The 20,828-nt window shown below is 36.9% G+C and overlaps 1 protein-coding gene across 3 annotated transcripts in view; it reads right to left on the bottom strand.

The window, feature by feature from the left end:
* Nucleotides 1–20,828, bottom strand: part of LOC150105848 (NADH-cytochrome b5 reductase 3-like) — a 147,184-nt gene that overhangs the window by 25,769 nt on the left and 100,587 nt on the right. For all 3 annotated transcript variants that reach the window (XM_090393620.1, XM_090393621.1, XM_090393623.1), the window contains exons 8-9: nucleotides 18,783–18,866; nucleotides 8,479–8,564 (exon numbers count right to left, since the gene is read on the bottom strand). In XM_090393620.1, coding sequence (XP_090249746.1) covers nucleotides 8,479–8,564; nucleotides 18,783–18,866 — 170 coding nt within the window. The remainder of the gene's footprint in view (nucleotides 1–8,478; nucleotides 8,565–18,782; nucleotides 18,867–20,828) is intronic.

Raw genomic sequence — 20,828 nt, 5'->3', positions numbered from 1 at the left:
TTCAGCAGTATTGAAAATTTAATTGCTAGCTTCAGTAATTTTTTTCCTCCTATTCTTTTTCAGAAAGTCCAAGAATATCCCAATTTATTTTCTCAGTACCTTACATCTCTTTCTTCTCTTCTTTCAAAGTTGAAATTTTATAAATACAAATGTTTAATTTCCTTATCATGGTATCCTTCTCAGATGCATTATCTAGAAAGAACTTCCCATTTGGGTTTGAGTCAATTTATCATCAGTCTGAGGAGGAGATATCACATTTGAGATTTGTTCTTTCTTTCTTAATCCTCCTCTTCTACCTTTTATGGTGTTGAGGTTTCTTATTCTTGCAATCGCAACCATCTCGAGGATAAGGGGGGGGGACCCTATGCCTCCCAGTATATCCTATGTCTGTAGATGTGTGTGTTCATGGGGCCAGTTTGCTTGTTCTAGGGGATGAAAAACCTGAGTTTCCAGGTGAAAAAACACCTCTAATTCTGTATGAGACCAGCTAACTCACCTTTCATTGAAAGAGACCACATTGGAGATAACATACCTATTTTGGTCTTCAATTCTTATCAACTCCATTTGTTTAAGGGATAAAGTATTTGGTCAATCTTCCCATGCTGACCAGGCATCTTGGGATTCAGCCTACTAGGTATGGCAAATACCTGGGAGAGAAAGTAGACTACTGCATGAGATGAAAAAATATAGTAAAATAGGCAGGATTCACCCATAACCCTTGAATACTCTAAAAGCATTGGAAGAAGGAACAAGAAAAGAAAAGAAAGAATAAACAGTAGGGACCAGTCTACAGATAATATAACAGATGTATAATACATGAAGGCAGGCATGACAAGCATCAGGAACCTTCGGTTTGCCTCTCCAGTACTCACTAAGGTGAGCCCTTCCAGTACCTCTGCTTTTGCATTCCTAAATGCTAACAATGTTGTCAATGCTATCTGTTCACTTCTGTAATTTTTCTCAGAAACTCTCATATCTGTCATCTCTAGTCTTTGATCAGCTGCTTTATTTTTAAATCAACTGTTAAAATTGATTTGAAACACACTGCCAATTTAGTGCTTGTTTAGCACTTTGACCTCTTAATCTAAAATTTCTTCAGCTGACGTCTCATGATCCAGCTTTGTTTATTCTATTACCTATTTCCACATTTAATTTGCCATCTTCATTAAAAATTGTGCCTAAATAAACTGAAATGTTTTAATTCTTTTTTTCTAATGTTGCTTCTACTCACAAAAGATTATTTGCAAACGTACAGTACATTTAATCCAGCCAAGGTGGAAGAGTCAAGAAAGGACACCGTCGAAGCCTTGCTGGTCCCAAGCCGGAGAAATGAGGAGGGTTAGCGAGGGGCCAACCACCCCTCCTGTAAAAAGCCTCTGGTTACGAAACAAGTACCACAGAAGCCTCAGAATTCGGATGCCTTTGCGATGATGATTACTAACTGTTTTGGAACCTGGAATATACACAGTTTGATAAAAGTAGGTGCTCTTTTTAATGTGATGAATGTCTTACGACAGTATAAAATTTGACTTTGTGCTGTACAAGAGGCACGTTGGAAGGGGCCATGGCTCAACCCACAATCAGGGGTACACGCTATTTTAGACAACAGAGGACGATGAGTCCTCGGAATTGCATTTTTAGTTAGTGATAAATTTCTGTGTAATATTTTAGATTTTAAACCTGTGAACAATCAGCTGTGCACTATTAGAGTTAAGGGACGTTTTCAAAATGTGTCTATTGTGAACTGTTATGCGCCTATGGAAGAGAGCTCGGAGGAAGCCAAAGACTGTTTCTACGAAGTGCTTGAGTGCACTTGTGTAAATTTACCATCTAATGACGTCAAGCTAGTGGTGGGAAATTTCAATGCGAAGCTGGGGAGCGAGCATGCGTGGCGCCCTTTCATGGGAAGTGAGAATCTACACAAGGAGTGCAACAATAATGGGACCTGACTTGTGAGTTTCGCCTCAGCCACAGGATGCTTTGTAAAGAGCACTATGTTCACGCATAAAGACGTCCACAAGCAGACCTGGAGATCGCCGGACGTTAGAACAGCTAACCAAATAGACCATGTACTTATCGGCATCACCACAGCTCTATCTTGGACGTGAGGCGTTTTAGAGGAGCAGACGGAGATAGCAACCACTACCTGGTAGCCTACGATTTTAGGCACAGAATTGCGGTCCAAAAGCCTTTGCATCCTACCACACGATTCCAGTTAGAGCTGCTGAACTGCTTTGAGGAGGAGGGTGATCCGGATAGGATGTGGGATACCATCAAAAATATGGTCATGTCTGCTCCCTCGAGGACTGTGGGAAAGAGAAAGAGAAGAAGAAAGGTATGGTTTAATAGAGAGTGTGAAGAAGCTGTAGCGAAACGAAGGAAGCACTACTGAACTACTTAGCAGACAGCAGGAAGAAGGTTGCTTATGAGAGGGTGAGAAGAGTGGTGAATATATGTCTATGCAGGGAAAAGTGGAAGTATCTTAATGGGAAGGTGGCCAGCATAGAGAGAAATAGGGTGGAGAATAATGGGCAGGAAATGTATCAGATGATCAAAGCCATGCGAGGTGCCCAGACACAAGTGGCAACCATAAGAGATGAGAGTGGAAATCTTCTAACAAACTTAAAACACGCTCTCGCTCAGTGGCATAGATATTTTGAGAACTTGCTGAATGTCGATACCAGAGAACCATACTCTTTACCAAACTGCTGAACCATATATTGAAGAGCCAACGTTTAGTGAGATTACTCGTGCTGTCCACATGCTGAAAAATAATTATATGCAAAAGATTATTTGCAAACGTACAGTACATTTAATCCAGCCAAGGTGGATTATTTACCATATTTACCAAGGCTCCAGGAGTGTACTCCATTCTGGTGGAGCTTCTGAAGAATGGCGAGGATGTCCTGATGGAGCAGCTGCTCATTTTGCTGCTCTGGTGGGAAGAACGTCTGCCGGACGAGTGGAAGGAGGTGCTGATCACCCCTGTATATAAGAAAGGAGATAAGTCTCAAGGCGGCAACTATAGGGGCATCTCACTGCTGATGACTGGCTACAAGGTGCTGTTTAACATCATGCTAATGCACCTCACACCATATGCAGAAGAGTGTCTTGGTGATTACCAGACAGGTTTTAGGAGGAACCATTCTACAATAGACCAACTCTTAACGCTGCGCCAAATTTTTGAAAAGTGTTGGGAATATAACCGGGAAGTCCATAATATTTTCATAGACTTTTCTAAAGCCTATGACTCAATTATACGCCCAAAAATGTGGCAGGTTTTAGAAGAGCTGGGAATTCCTCAAAAACTCCGAAAAATGGTGCAGGTGTGTGTGTAGCTGATTTAGAGCAAGAGTGAAAGCAGAAGGCGACTTGTTGGACCAGTTTCAAGTACAGACCAGTGTGAAGCAAGGTGATAGGCTTTCTTCGATTCTCTTCAATCTAGTGCTGGAAAAAGTAATTAGAAACATACAGCAAGTGGCGGGTGGAGTCAACATGGGAGATGCAAGTCAGGATTCTTGGCTATGCAGACAACCTGAACGTCATGGCGCACAACGGGATGATGCAGTGGCACTGGTTATTGCTATTGAGGAAGACGTTGGCCTGAAGATAAATCCCGAGAAGACGAAGTACCTTTTCACGAGTTGCCATGCCATTCAAGATCTAGAGGGAGCTGCTCAGTTTGAAAGGGTGACGGAATTTAGGTACCTGGGGTCTACTGTGACTGAAGACAACAAAGTCGAAGCAGATGTCCAGAGTCGGGTGAATGCCACGAATGTGGCCTACTACCAGGTGCATTCCCTTTTCACCTCGCGTTTACTATCTTGGACTACAAATGTGGGACTATACAAGACTTTGATCAGACCTGTTCTCCTCTATGGTGCCAAAGCGTGGCTCTCACGGTGAGGCAAGTCGACCACCTGAGAGTATTCGAGAATAAGATGCTACGATATCTATGGAGGGATCATGGCAGACGGAATTTGGAGGAGGCAGTCTAATGCTGCCATACACGCTTTGTACAACTCAGCAGACGTTTTGAAGGAGCTGCGATCCTGGCGTCTTCAGTGGCTGGGGCACCTGCACCGTATGGATCCCAAAAGGACTGTGAGACAAGTGTGAGAGACCTGACCCCGATCAGGGAGGCCACCAGGGAGACCGAGAAGGAGATGGGCAGATCAGGAGGATCTACAGGCTGTCGGGCTGGAGACCGGAACATGGTGGATAGTTGCAGAGGACTGTGCCCAGTGGCGTCATGTGTTGCTTGAGGCCAAAAGTCCCCCCCCGGGCTGATAGCCTAGATAAGTCAAGTAAGTCAACAGTATATTTTGTATCATTGTGGGCTAGGGATACATACATACATATATATGGATTTTTCATTTATTTTTTACAGTCCGGAAACCCTGCTCTAGAAACCAAACATGGAACTTTTTCAAGCCACTTCAGGCCTCCAATAAACGAGATGGTGGTATTACACCAGGCGATAACGTTCGTCTCCTACCTAAACACAATCACAAACATCCATGCCCATGGTGGGATTCGAACTCGCAGCCTGTTGGTTGGAGAGCAGGAATGCTAACCACATGGCCAATGCTCAGAATGCAGTTGAATTTCTCCATATTCTAGCACCTTTTCATAGTCCATATTTTTACTGACTATTTTCACACTAAATTTATTACAGCAGTTATTCAATTTTGTTAGGGAATCCTGTAGGGTTACACTGGATTTATTTAAGTGTAGTTAATGAAGAGTGAAAATTTTATCATGACAACTCCTGTTTGGCCTGAACTCAACTTGTTCATCAAGTTTCTCTTTGACAATTTCTTTTTCTAGATGAATACTATGAGAAGTTCTATTCCAATCATCTGATTTCTGACTATGCCTTCTGAATCATGCATTGCAGCCACTGTAAAACTTTTATAACAGCATATTTCAAGTTGTTGTTGGCTTTTTCTACCTCAAAAAATATATATATATATACATAAGATTGCATTCATCTTGAATATTTTCTATCACTATTCTGTCATTTCTTGTTTATTTAATAGTCTTTCAAAATAATTACTCCAAGCCCATAGAATATTTTTACCTTCAGTTTTCATTACCTTTATCATCTGATTCTTCTACAGTACTATTTCCTCCACTTGTAAGCTTTTTCAATAGCCCCCAGAACATTTTGCAACCTCATATTTATCTTTTATATTCTTACAAAGGTCTTTTTAAGACTTTTTAACTACTTTTTCAGAATGATTTTCTTTATTACATTTTCCTCTGTATTTTTTTTTAAGAGCATATGCTTGCTTGCCAAAAACTTTTGATACAATTTCTTCTTTTTCATGACCATCTTTAACATTTTGACTCCAATATGGAATTCTGATTTTTCTATCACTGTAGACAGCATCGCCACATACCTCACTGGCTGAATCAATGTTTTCTTCAAAATTTGTATTTTTTCAGAGCATATGCTTGCTTGCTTATTTGCCAAAAACTTTTGATACAGTTTCTACTTTTTTATGACAACCTAACTTCTTGACTCCAATATATTCTAATTTTTTTTTATCACTGCAGACAGCATTGTCACATACCTCTCTGGCTGAATTGATGTTTTCTTCAAAATCTACTAATAAGCCTCAAAAGTTTGATTATTGTTTTCAAACTCCTTCATTTTTCCTCCAATAATATTTTTGTATACATAAGTTTACAGATCCACCTCTGATAGTTATTCAACTTTAATTCTTTTTAAAAATTTTCTCACACATATCTCTTTTCAATGTGATATTCAATATTCTTCTGCTCAAAACTAAATGGTGATCACATCCTATTTTAAATACCTTGCATAGTTGTATCCTGAACCAGTTTTATCTCTTGTATTTCCTTCATGTAAATTTTTGTTTATCTTTATGTTGGAACATCCTATCAGTGATTAATGGTCCATGTCCTGAACAAAAATCCAGCAAGTTCTTGCCATTATTATTAGCTTTGTCCTTTTCTCTGATTTTCCTACCACATTTCTATACATCTGATATTTATTTCGATCTCCAACAAGGACTAGCTTTTCCTTTTCTTTATATAAGCTTTTTTCTCTAATGACTCAGAAAATCCCCCACTTCTTCCTTAGTAGAGTCTTCTGTTGGATCAATGGCAGAAACAAGTCTCATTGTCCAATTCCTCATTTTGATGTTTGCCAAATCAGTTTAATATATACTGCTTACCATTCAAGATTATCTTCATGTTGGGTGTCTAAGACTTTAGCTACTATTTTCTTGCTCTGATCACCACTACTTGAACATAACATGTAATTATTTAGACAAATCTCACTGTATGTCTTCTTTATTTCAGTAACACCAATTATGTTGGCATGGTACTTCTCTAATTCTTCTGCCAGCTCTACATTGTTTCTGTTGATAGATGTTTATGGTGCCTACCTTGAATTCTGCTAATGTTGAGTCCGAGTTTGTTCCAATCGCCAACTTTTCACTGTTTCCCCTACTTTCCTGACAAAATTAGTCGGGACCTTGTTTAACTGGGCAACGGTCCAGCTGGCATGACATTCATCTTGTTGTTTATCTTGATTACCTTGATGGACCTTTGTTTCACTCAGGATTTCTCCATGAGTACAGGTCACAAAGATGCCTCCAACAATCTCGATCTTGAGCCTCTCTCTTCCATGTTATACCCATAGATTTCACTAGTGGATCTTCCCATCTTGTAGGTGGTCTTGCTGGTTTTCTCTTTATTCTTGGTTGCCAGTTGAGTATTCTATATGTCCATCTGTTATCCCTGAGTCTGGCTATGTGACCTGCCCATCTCATCTTGCTTTCATATACTGCATATACTCAAGATTTGGATCAGTGTTTCTTTTAGTCTGCTGAATGATAGCCATGCAGCTTTCTTTCTTTTTGCTAGTTCTTCAGATAAATCGTTATTCATTTTTATTGTTTGTCCTAAGTAATTGTAGGAGTCAACTTGTTCTATAGGGATGTTATTAATACATAGGTGAACTGTCACTTGTGTAGATGTTTTTGATCCATTTTGTTTTTTCTAGATTCATTTCTAAGCCTATCTTATTGCTGTTTGTGTATATTTTTTCATCCATTTCTTCTAGGTCTTGTGGGTTGTGGGATATCAGTACTAGATCATCAGCAAACATAAGGATTTGTAGTTTTTCACCATCTATGCTTATTCCTCCATTTAGGTCAATTTTTTTTTCTTTTTCAGAACGTATTCTAAAGTGCTGGTAAATAGATTGGGGGGAGATCACATTGCTTTGGCTGATCCCTCCCTTTATATCTATATTTATAGGTTGATCAAATAGGGTTATTTGTGTGGTCTGATTTTTGTTAATTTCTTTTATCATGTGGATGTAGGTAGGGTCCACATTTATTTCCAGTAAGGCACTGATGACTGCATTATGTTCCATGGTATCAAATGCCTTAAAATAAAGGGGAAACATAGAGGGGATTCGGTATTCTCTGCATTTTTCTGTTAGTTGTGAAATGACCTGGATTGTGAAGAAGCCTCTTCTGAATCCTGCCTGCTCTCTACTTGTTGTACCATTATTATTTTTTTTATAACTTTATAAAACATTTTTTATAACATTATTCTTTTAAGGGTAATGACCTTATTAGGTTCACAACAATTCTAGAAACGTGAAATCTTTGCCAGACATTGATCATAAGAATATCACCACCTTAAGAAGTGGCTCAAGAAAAATTAAGTGGATATTTGTTGAAAAATAATATTCCTATAAAATTACAAAGAGAGATAATCCCTAGAAAAGCTGATGCACTGGGAATGAGGCGGGGGGAGGGGAGGAGGAGGAAGCACAAATGGTAGAAAAATAAGTGCACCCCAGCTAGATGTTCCATTTCTCAATAAACAAGCTTATCACCCAAAATGTCACTTGCCACTGTGGGTTGAGGTGTGTGCTGCTCTACAGTTTATAGCTATTGTCAACCAGCTTGCAAGCTTCTTGAAACTTTAACAATTGGCCCATGCGAGCTGACTCCAGCACTGACTGGTTCTCTGCATTCCTTAAAAGCTATGTGGAGGTCTTCTTCCAGTTATCTAGCTTTGACTCTTATAAGTGACCCTACTAGCTATTTTCGATCTATATATCAAATAGTGGGGATTTTAGTCACCTCATCCACTCATTTGCCAACACTCCTGTGTGCAATTCTGACTATGTTATGTTAATTATGCACTTCTACTGGTCAGATGCCTGTTTCAAGGGATGAAAAGCCTGAGTTTCCAAAAAGCCCTGCCACCTTCATTACAGAATCACTAAATTATCCTAAAAAGATCTTACAATAATTACAAAATTCATAAGAGTTCTCCTTTCTCCTCTCTTGTGAAATCAAGAAAAATTGGTCAAGATATGTTTAAAATTGTCAAAGAAAAAATATTTTCACACCAGCTAGCATCTTAATGAAAGCTGATATAAAATGTACAATTTAACAGTTAATTACAGAGATAAACACTTACCTGATTAGCAAACAAAAGATTAACATTAGTGTCATCTTCAGCATCCTTAAAAATCTGTCTAATTAATTGCAACATAGGTGTGATACCTTGAGGGGGGGAAAACCCAAATAAATGCATTTGAAATTAAAATTTAAAAATTCTAATTGTTTCAATTAAATAACTACAAATAACAACAATCAACCAGAGCAGAAAAATAACTATTTCTAAAAGCAGTTAAAAATAACTTGCTTGTCTTTTAATTCCACCAAACTGTCGGTAACACACTGATTTATCTTAAACTGCTAGAAGAGCAGAATAAGGAAAACATGATGAGGTTGTTATTGCTTTTTGGAAAATATTTAGAGTATATTAATACCCTATATTCTTATTCAGGAAGAGTTCAAGACATTGTGGCATTTCATAGGCATCAGGTACCTCTGGTTTGTATGTGTGTATGTGTTATCATAGTGGAGAAAGTAGAAATAATATATGAACTCATTAATTGGTTAATTGAGAACTTTCAGATGAGAGAGACTAAGAGAATGAAACGACTTATATACAACAGATAATAAATTTTTGGGACAACTTCGTGGTATTTTTTTTTTATATGAATCCTACCTATGAAAGGCTGTAAGCTCTATCAAATATTAGTACTAAGTGGACTAAGGGCTAGATGATGCCAGAAACTCCTTTCTAAAGAAACCACATATTTTGCTTTTTCAAGCAACTTTAGGCCTTCAATAAACAGAGTGATGGACTCACTAAAAACATTCATAAATATCCATGTTACAAGGAAGTAAAAATCCACTGTGAAAGCAAAATTTGATTTATACTAATCAGGTAGAAAATCCTCCGCAAGGGCTCACTTTGATGAGTAGGGGCATGTGGCAAACCAGAGGTACCTGATGCTGGACCATGTCTTACTTCATGTAACATACATCTGTAGACTGGTCCCCTCCCCTTTTTTCTTTCCTTCTTGCCCCTTCTTCCCAATGCTATTTAGAGTATTTGAGGACTGGGGGGGTGAATCTTTTCTATTTAATTTCATCTTATGCAGTGGGAGTCTGCCTAACCTAGTAAGTGTAAGTCCCAACCCACCTAGCCAACATGGGATGATTTGGGGACAAAACTTCCCAGATAAGTGGAAAGGGCATGGCAATCCTACCACATTTTTTCTTGCAGTAATTTCACTCCAAAATGCTAATATGGTTGTGCCTTATAATACACCTCATGCTGCATCAGTTGTTGAACAGAATAATCAGAGCCGTGTGGAACACGAGCATCTCAGATGTGCATACTTGTCCTGGAGCAGATTGTGGTACAGACCATCAGCTAGTAAGAGCCAAAGTAAGGCTAAGACTCCGAAAACTTCCAAGCCAGGTACATCCCACTAGACTGGATGTTAGAGTAATTCCTAGTGGATTCACAGAAGAAACATCAACTCGGATGGATGATTGTTTGGAGACCAATGAGAAGACCTCAGCAGAAATGCTTTCGGAAGGAGTCAAGGTGATAATACAGCATAGAGCCAAGAAATATCTCAGCCCAATAAGAAGATTCAACATGGGAACTAATCAAAAGAAGGCAGTTGGAAAAAAAGAAACACAGGGACTGAAGAATATGAGATTACATAGAGAAGTCAGAAGAGCCATCAAGTAGGACAAGGAAAAGTTTTATACTAATAAATGTGAAGAGATAAGAGGCACAATTATAAAAGGATGTTTTATTTAGTTTGTGACCTAATGCACAAGTTTAAGCCCAAATTGAATGTCATCAATAATAAGAAGGGAGCTTCTTCTATTAGTGATGCTCCCTTCCTGGAAATCAAAAACAGACTGAAAGAATACTGTGAGGAACTGTGCAATAGTGGATAAAGAAAATTTGAAGGAGCCCTCTCAAAAGGAAAATTCTATTTGGAACCTCCTCCACTTAGGCATGAAGTTGAAAGAGCAGTTAAGCATCTTACCAGCAATAATGCCCCAGGTGCAGATGGAATCCCAGCAGAGTTTATAAAGGCCACAGGGGATGGAGGTATAAGAGTGTTTCATAGATTGATTACAAGGATATGGGAGACAGGATCATGGACTAGAGACTGAAAGAAGTTGGTTTTCACACCACTACATAAGGATATGAAGGCATGCAAGAACTATACAACTATTAGTTTAATATTTCATTCAAGCAAAATTTTATTGAAGATCTTGCTAAATAGGATTGAGACCAAAGTTGAGATAGAGATGCCTGAGGAACAAGCAGGTTTTAGGAAAGGTAAAGGCACCAGAGATCAGATCCTGTGCGTTAGACAAATCACAAAAAAATATAAAGAATTCAGACTCCCTTTAGTAATGTGTTTCTTAGACTACTCTAAAGTTTTTGACTGTGTTGAGCATGAGAAACTGTGGGAAGTAATGAAAAGAATGGGCTTTCCTCAGCACACTATCTGGTTGATAGACAACTTGTACAGGGAGCAAGAAGCCATGGTAAGAACAGGTGTTGGATTGACTGATTGGCTTCAGGTTGGAAAAGGAGTTAGGCAAGGATGTTTACTTTCTCCTCACTTGTTTAGTATATATATATATATATATATATATATATATATATGTGGAGGACATCATGTGTGAAGCACTGGATAAGCTCAAAACAGGAATTAGGATAGGAGGTAGGCTGATCAGTAATCTGAGGTATGCTGATGATACAGTACTCCTTTTTAATGACAAGGAAGAACTAGGACTTGACAAAGTTAAAAAGATCTGTAATAACAGATGCCTTCAACTCAATCCTAGCAAGACAAAGATTATGGTTCTGAATGGAAATGCAAACAGGGATGCTCTTGAGGAACAAGTGTACCTTAATGGAGAAAGAACTGAGGAAGTCAGCAAGTTTGAGTACCTAGGATCCATTATTAATGTGAAGAATTGCTGTTCAGAAGATGTCAGAAGATTAGGAATGCCTATAACAGTCAGAGACTTGTCTAAAATCTGGAGGGATGGATCTATCTCCGTGGAAACAAAGTTGAGGATTTTGGATTGAGTTGTTTTTCCAACAGTGACTTATGGATGTGAGACTTGGAACTAAAGAAGTCAGATAAGAAAAGGATAGCTGGGAGCAAGAAGTGTGGTGTTACAGAAAGCTGCTGAGGATATCATATACTGAAAAGCATACAAATGAAAAACAGATCAGTAGAACTTTAAGGTTCCTTAAGGGTATTGACTAAGGGTATGGGATCTCGAATACAACAGTATTGGTTGCAAAGAAGATCTTTTACGTAATTTTAATGAAAAAGAAGATCTTTTTCATAATTTTGATGTTTGAAATTGCTGCATTGGAAGGAGAGGCCACCAAACGAAATGATATCATAACTGAAGGTTTAAGTAAATATATCAGAACATACAATTTCGTAACTTCATTAATGATGCTCTCAGATGTGTTACTGCATTTATCTAACTTGTCTAGATCATGGCAAAGGCATGTTGACTTAACTGAAATAGAGCCAGTCTTAGAAGCCAGAAAATTACCCATCATGGAATTGAAAGACACTCCTGGCAGTCATTTTCAAAATCTTCATCAGCATCTTTCAGGTGAATGGTCAGACCTTCACATTGATTATTCAGATTCTAATGTTATTATGTTTAAGACTGCAATATATGATAAATAGGCACAGTTAATAAACACCTATTCCAGATATGCCAATCATTTTCTGCTTTTCAAGACTTTTCAATGCAGAAAGTCACGATCAACGCGAGGCTTCTGAAATTCTTTTTGATTATTATTCTAGAAATGGAATTCCTGCAGTTTTAAACTATGAAAGCACTAAACTAGAATGGGCAGTTGCATCAAAAATGATTAATGGGCAGTCATACAAAAATCTAGATCCAAGACAAATACTGCTGAAATTAGCAACAACATCTGAGCTCAAAGAGTCTTTTCCAAATTTAGCAAAACTAGCTGCTGTTGGACTGGCCATACCTGTGAGCACAGCTGAATGTGAAAGGGAGGGTTTCTCTGCATTAAAAAGGATAAAAACTTGTATGAGGAATCACATCAGTCAGAACACTCTAAATAATCTGATGCTGATTTCACTGGAGGGACCAGATCCAACAGATTTTAATTACGAAAAAGCTGCTGACAACTGGGCTTCTAAGAAAGAAGAGAAGAATTAATGTATAGAATTTTAAGCTGTGAGCATTACAAGGTTTTTCATTACTTAATGAGAAAATAAGAAAAATTCTAGTCTTGTTTGTTATAATTACTATATAAATATTATCCTTGTTTGAAGTAATTTGTAATAAAATTACTATTTTAATTTGTTATGAAAAAGGGTCTTTCCTAACTCATTCAAAATTTTTGTACGCCCAGCTAATGCTTCATTCCACCTGGCTGGTAAAAATTTCTGGGGAGGGGGAAGAACACTGTGTAGCTCAGTGGATGTGGCGTTTGCACACCACGGTGCTTGGCCGCATGAAGGAAGACTTGGTTTCGAGTCTAGTCGGCGACTAGAGGAAATTTTTCTAAGCCTTTTTTCGACTGGTTCCCGAGTTAGTCGATCTCTGGCACGGGAAAGCAGGTTTTTCCTCCCGGAAACTTAGGTTTTTCGTCCTGTAAACTCAAGAAAATCGACCGTAGAACCCACATTATTTCAGACATTAAATATATTGTGTTAGGGTTAGGGACCACGAGATGGCGGCACATTTGAGCCGTATCTCTTCACTGCGGACCACTTAATTAGTGATAGCCCCGGGCCATCTATCTCTGATTGGGTACCAGTGGAGATTGAACTGCCCACTCGGTCTCCAAAAGTTAGATAGGGCTAAATGGCCTCGCCTACTCCCGTATACGGGAATAAAAAGGCGTTAGCTGATAAAAAAATTTAAAAAAAAAAAAAATATATATATATATATATATATATATATATTAAAAAGATATTTAATTGAGATTTTCTTCTGGGCTTGTTCTGGCTGTTATAAGAGTTGCAGATGATTCCTCCACATCCTTGGAATGATTAATCCATAATTTTTGTTCAGGCTTGGATAATGTTTTAGCATCTCACAAGCTTCTTTGAATTTTCTCTCAACCAGGTTTTGGTGCCTTTCCAGTTGATTCTGTGGCATGTTTGGAGTGAGTAGTCTGTAGGCCTGTTTTACCATCGCAGAGGTATTTAATGTGTCATTTGTGTTCGTCTTTTCTGATTGCGTTCTCTTTCCTCCCTATGTAGGGTAGGTTGCAGGTACATTGGATTTTGTAAACCCCTGGGTGGGCCAGGTGTAGAAGTGGATCTTTGGAAGACTAAGTAAATTTCTTAATAAAGAATTAGGACCATGCTTGTGGAGTGGTGCTCCTTAGGAACCCTATCCACTGTAAGACTTTCATTAAATAACCAGGTCAAGGGCATAACCAACTGTGGTGCACATTCCTTAAGCATATGTGGTGATAACCATGAGATGAATTATTTCAGACAACAGTGATCATGAAAAGGAAGGAGAAAATAGAGCATTCAGTATTAAACACGAAGATAAATTTCTTGAATGGTAGGCAATTTCAAGTATGCGATGTATGGAAAGTTCAGACTAGGAAAATTTTGAAATGTGACTTATTTATGCCTATGGTACCATAAAAGGAAACAGTAAAAAATGCATGTCAATCTCATTGCACAAGGGTGGTACAAAAACTGATGTATCCAGGAAAGATAGGATAAATGTTGATGAATTCTCTGAGTCCTTGGAGAGAGAGAGAGAAGTAACAAAGAAAAAGGGAACACTATTCTTGCTGGAGACCTAAACAGCACACTAGATACTAACAAATGAATTACAAATCTACAGACAAGCTCTGAGAACACTTGCAGAAAACAACATGGCTAATAATAACCAGTACCTGTAGGTGACTGCTATATATCTAGTACAGGCAACATGGCATGAATCATGAAATTTGTTATTCTCGCCATGTGAATTTATACATATCTTTTTGTTTGAACATGGTGATATTGATGAACAGTTATGAATACAATAATACACAAGGGATTTGAAGCAGGAAGTGATCACAATTTGGCTGGGCTGTCATATTTAAAGAAAAATATGAAATTTTTATAAAGAATCAAAGTTAAAAAGCTTTTGGTTATGAATTGTAAGTTCAAATATGCAAATATTATTGGAGAAAAATAGGAAAAAAAAAAAACACCTTAAAAGCCTAATGACACAATCAAAAGAAAGATTGGCTGATTTAGTCAGGGAAGTTATATGTAAGAAATGGAGAAATAGAATAATAGTACACAAGGTAGAGTCAAGAAGTTTAAGAGAGGAAGAAAAAAAAAAAACGGAAAAAATATAGAGAAGATTTCTTGGCATGTAATCTTACAGGGAAAACTGTATGAAATCTAAGTCACATATAAACATAGCTAAACAGAAGTCATTGGAAGACTTGTTTTGTGAGATAGAGTCTAACAACATCAAATACATCATGGGGTACTGTTAGAGAACTAGTGGATCAGTTGCTAGTGTAAGACCAATTAAAAATGATGTGTGTGAAAAGAGTAATCATAATGGGGAACTTTAATTATCCAAACATCGATTGGGTAGGAGTAAAATCTCATGGAAAAGAATGAAAACTAAATTTATTGTGCTGTTCCGAGACAACTTCCTAAAGCAGCATGTGACAGAAGGAACTTAAGGTCCAATAGTGTTAAATTTCATTATAGTGTTAGAGTGGGTTTCATTTAAAGACCTAACTATTCTACCTCCGGTTGGTGACAATGATCACAAGTTACTCACTTGGAAAAACGTTTCCAGGCCAGGTTAATGTCAGACATTCACCAATGTGTTGCGTTTCCATTACAATTTGATGAATCAAACGACTTCACTGATATTGCTCAGTTAATGGTATTTATTCGCATGGTATTTCAAGATTATCCAAGTAAAGAAGAACTTTTGAAAATTATACCATTATTGGGAAGGACTAGAGGAGAGGACATTTTTTAGCATTTGATGAATTTGTGAAACAACACAAACTTCCGCTTTTTAAACTTGCATCTATTACTACTGATGGTATTCCTGCAATGATAGGTAATAAATCAGGCTTCATTTCATTATGTAAAAACGATGACAAATATCCAGATTTTTTAGCGTACCACTGTATTATTCACCAACAAGTACTGTGTAGTAACAGATTAAACACAAAAGATGTTTTGGATATTACATTTAAAATTGTAAATTCTGTTCGAGGAAAAGCCCTGCAACGGCGGTTATTTAAATTACAGGCAGATGATGATAGGGAACTTCTGTTGTACAATAATGTTCGCTGGCTCAGCAGAAGTCCATTTTTAGAAAGATTTCTTGTATTAATTAACAATATAAAAAATTTTCTTCATGAAAAAGGAGATATTTATCCACAATTGAGTGATAAAAGATGGTTGTTACACTTTTCATTTTTAGTAGATTTCTGTACGAAATTAAGCAATTTAAATTTAGAGTTACAAGGTAGAGATAAAAATTTAATTGACATGTTAAGTTCAATAAAAACTTTTCAACAATACTTACTTTCATTAAAGAAAAATATAAATGACCATGAATTTAGACATCTCCCATATTTATTAAAATTTTTTTTAACAAATCAAGAAATGCTTTGCTATGATTTAAAAGAATTTATTTGTGAAATAGAATTAGTTGAGGAAGAAATAAATTCAAGATTTAAAAATTTTAATAAAACTGAAATGATTGTATCTTTTATCAATAATCCATTTCAAGAAAACTTGAACATCACAGAAATTTCAAATAAAATTAGTGGGCTGTTTGATATAAACCAAGCTGAAGTAGAACTTGAGATAATAAACATTCAGAATAGTTTACATTTAAAATCAATAAACAATGAAGTCATTTGGAAGTATGCACATGAAAAATTTCCAATATTAACTGATATTGTGCGAAAAATTTTGTCGTGTTTCGGATCGATATACTTGTCAGAATCCACTTTTTCAAATATGAATGTCATAAAAAATCAATTAAGAAACCAAATTACAAATGATCATGTGGATGATTGTCTGCAATTGGCCCTTTCTTCATATCAAGTTGACTATGAAAATATTGCAAGGTCCAAACAATGCCAAATTTCACATCAACTTTTTTTTTTTTTTTTTAAATCAACCAGCATTTCCTGTAACTTGTGAGTTTGTAATCCATCTGTTGTTTTTTCTAACTTTGGTTTTTCAAAATAGAGAAATAAATATTTTATTCCCATATTTTATTTTTTGTTATATTAAAATATTTGTTGTATTAAAATAATTAAAAGGGGAATGTGATCTATATAAGAGAGAAGATTGCTGAATAACTTTTTATAGAAAAGTAGCTCGCGTAGTAAAAAAGGTTGAACACCACTGTCGTATGGTCACTCCGATGCTGGTTGATGTGCCACACCAGGCCTCACCATGTAGTCCTGTTGTTTGCTTTTCTGGAAGCTTCAACTCTCTGAAGATCAGTTACTCCACACACATATCATCCATCCATCTCACTGATCCGTCTATCTCTTCTTCTTTTTAAAGGAACTTGACCTTCTATTACTGTACTGAAAAGTCCTCCTTCCATCCTTTCAATGTGTCCAAAATATTTTAACTTTCTTCTGTCTTATATCCTTAAAGAGCCTTAAAGTTCTACTGATCTTTTCTAACACCTATTCATTTGTATGCCTTTCAGTATATGATATCCTTAACAGCCTTCTGTAACATCACATATCAAAAGCAGATATCCTTTTCTTATCTGACTTCTTTAGATAAGAAAATAATTCTTATCTAAAGAATTATTTCTGGATTTGGATGCAGTTCTTATCTAAAAAAGAACTATATCCAAAATCCTCAACTTTGTTCCAATGAAGATAGATCAATCCTTCCAGATTTTAGACAAGTTGACTGTTATAGACATTCCTAATCTTCTTCTGATGTCTTCTGAACAGCAATTCTTCACATTAATAATGGATCCTAGGTACTCAAACTTGCCGACTTCCTCAATTCTTTCTTCACTAAGGACTCCATCGGTAATAACAAGATCTGTTATTACCGATCTTGTTAATTTTTCAAGAATTTCTCCTAGTTCTCCCTTGTCATTACAAAGGAGTACTGTATCATCAGCATACCTCAGATTACTGATCAATCTACCTCCTATCCTAATTCCTGTCTGGAGCTTATCCAATGCTTCGCACATGATGTCCTCCGTATATATACTAAACAAATGAGGAGAAAGTAAACATCCTTGCTTTACTTCTTTTCCAACCTGAAGCCAATCAGTCAATTCAACACCTGTTCTTATTGTGGCTTCTTGCTCCCTATACAAGTTGGCTATCAACCTGATAGTGTGTTGAGGAAAACTCATTCTTTTCATTACTTCCCACAGTTTCACATGCTGAACACAGTCAAAAGCTTTAGAGTAGTGTAAGAAACACATTACCAGAGGGAGTCTGAATTCTTTATATTTTTCTATGATCTGTCTAAGGCAGGGGTGGGGAATCTTTTTAGTAACATTGGCGAAAATTGCTAATTTAAAAACGTCTGCAGGCGACTGGCAAATTTTAACTCATATATATAGTGTATGTAGTGTGCTGATGTACATACGAGTACATCAGCAAAGGGGCGAATTGAAATAGACTTGCGAGCGAAATTTCGCCCGTGGGCAAGGGGTTCCCCACCCCTGGTCTAAGGCAAAGAATCTGATCTCTGGTGCTCTTATCTTTCCTAAAACCTGCTTGTTCCTTGGGCATTTCTGCCTCAATCCTATTTAGTAAATTCAATAAATTTTTGCTTGAATTAGATATTAAACTAATAGTTCTATAGTTCTTGCACACCTTCATATCTCTCTTCTTATGTAGTGGTATGAAAAGAGACTTCTTCCAGTATCTAGGTCATGATCCTGTCTCCCATATCCTTGTTATCAATCTATAAGAGACTCTTATCCCTCCATCTCCTGTGGCCTTAACTCTGCCAGGATTCGGTCTGCACCTGGAGCCTTATTACTGTTAAGCTGCTTAACTGCTCTTTCAACTTCATGCCTAAGTGGAGGAGGCTCCAAATCAAAATCTTCCTTGTGAGAGGGTTGCTCCACATTTTCTTTATGAACTCTTTATCAACAACATACTTTAAACTTAAACAAATTTGGCTACATCAAATAAAAAATCTGGGAGACTATCATTTTTAAACCCTCAGCATGATTCCAATCACTGCACCCATAGAGGGCGCAAAAGTCAGGACTATTGGGGGTCTGATTTTTACAATCAGTATGTTTGCCTACCCTGCACATTCTTATTATTTATTAGTATTTCTGAATTTTCTTTCATTTTGCATTTCATGGAAATCTTACCTGATCCTCCAGCAATCATTCCGACACTATTAATTTTATAGATTATGGGTGAACTCTTCTTATCTGGTTTGATTGCAAACTGTCCTGGAATAGAATACAGGGTAAGTAAATGTATGCAGATGAAATACATGTACAAGTCATTTACTATAAAATTCCATTATTCAAAACCTATTTTTATTCTCTTCTCTGTAAAATTCATTTTTATCAGATGTTTGTTAATTAAGCAAGACTGTTAATATTGAATGAATTGACTGCATGAATCTGACTGAGAAGCTATTGTAAGAGTTGCAATATGGTATGTATATTAGACATAGGTGGCCTATTAAAATGTCTATAGAATGCATTACAGTTCAAGGAGGACTGTCAATCTCGAATTAAAATTCCAATATATTTATTCTCATAATACTTAAATACAGTATAAATATAAAAATAGAAGATCACATTAAAATAATTACTCATAATAATGTTTCACAGTATAAAAACCAGAAGAACAAAATAAATGCATAATTTACTGAGTAACTAATATTTTGCTTAATTTCAAACCAGCATCTTCAAAGCATAAATAGGAAGTGATAAGGCATAAAGCACTCAGAGTGTTGCAGAAACCTTTGTGTGTGTGTGTGTGTGTGTGTGTGTGTGTGTGTGGTGGGGGATAAAAGCAGTTATTCAGAGAAGTCAAGCTAAATATAGTCTTAGAATGACTGTCTTCAAGATATTAGGCAATTAGGCAAATTGCACCAGTTAGCTATGTACTTGATCAGGTTGTTTAATGAAAGTCTTGTAGTGGGTAGGATTTCTAAGTGAAAAGAAGGCAAATAGTACCCCTCCACAAACATGGTTCTAGAACAGAAGTTTCCAATTATAGACTGTCTGCAAACTCTTCTGCAGTTGTAGTGAAAGTGCTGGAGAGACTGATTAGGAATAGAATACAGGCTTGAGTTGATGGACATAACAGTTTTTATGATGGTCAGCATGGATTTGTAAAGGGTCGGTCTTGTTTAACCAATTTACTTGCATTTTATGATAAGGTAATGAGTGTGTGTTAGATATGGGAAAATCATATACACTGATATTCTTGGACTTTGCAAGAGTGTTGGATAGATTAAAACATGATAAATTGGTGTACAAGCTGCAGACAATGAGAATAGATAGTATATTGATTAGATGGGTTGGAGATTGGCTCTCCGAAGGATACCAGCATGTTGTGTATGATGGAGCAGTCTCAAAAAAAGGAAGGTAACCAGTCACATACCCTAGGGTTCACTAACTTAAATATCTCTATCATATCACATCTCTTCTGCCTATCCACCAAACCCTGCAATCCACATTTCTTCAATCGCTCTCTCTCTCTCTATATAGCCACACAGCTCCTGCTGTTTAACTTGTTTGTAAATGATATATCATGTCGATGATGATGCAAAGTCAGAAGAATTATAAGTAGCATTGCTAATGTTAATGCCCTTCAGGAAGATTTGATTAGACTTTTGACTTGGACAAAGAAGTAGGGTTATAGTTTTAATATTAATAAATGCAAAGTGTTGCATTGTACTATACTGATGGTGTGGTACTGCAGGAAGTGGAGAGGATTTGGGGAGTGATGGTTAATAGCAGACTGACATTTAAAGGGCATATTGCAAAGAATGCACATCATAGTGCTGCTATGATATGAAGTATGCTAACATGTATGGATAAGAAAGAGGTTGTGTCACTGTATAAAGATTAGTCAGACCACCCTTGGACTATTGTGCTCAGATTGGGTCACCTGGTTTGCAATGTGATGTGGAAACATTGGAGAGAGAGAGAGTGTCCAGAGACGAGTGACTAAGAAATATCAGAATTTTGGAATGCTGGCTATAGAGAGAGAGATTGAAGAAATGTGGATTGCAGAGTTTGGCAGATAGGCAGAAGAGATGTGATGTGATATGATAGAGATATTTAAGTTAGTGAGAGGATTATAAAAAGAATAGAAGACAAGAAAGGAAGAAGCAGAGACCATCCCTGGAAGTCATGTAAGTGTGGTGAGGAGTATATTTTTTACATGGAGAA

The sequence above is a fragment of the Typopeltis vanoorti genome, chromosome 6, assembly GCF_054136105.1.
Source record: "Typopeltis vanoorti isolate ZY-2024b chromosome 6, IOZ_Tvanoo_1.0, whole genome shotgun sequence".
Taxonomy (NCBI): Eukaryota; Metazoa; Arthropoda; class Arachnida; order Uropygi; family Thelyphonidae; genus Typopeltis; species Typopeltis vanoorti.
This window is presented reverse-complemented; position numbering and strand designations above follow the sequence as displayed.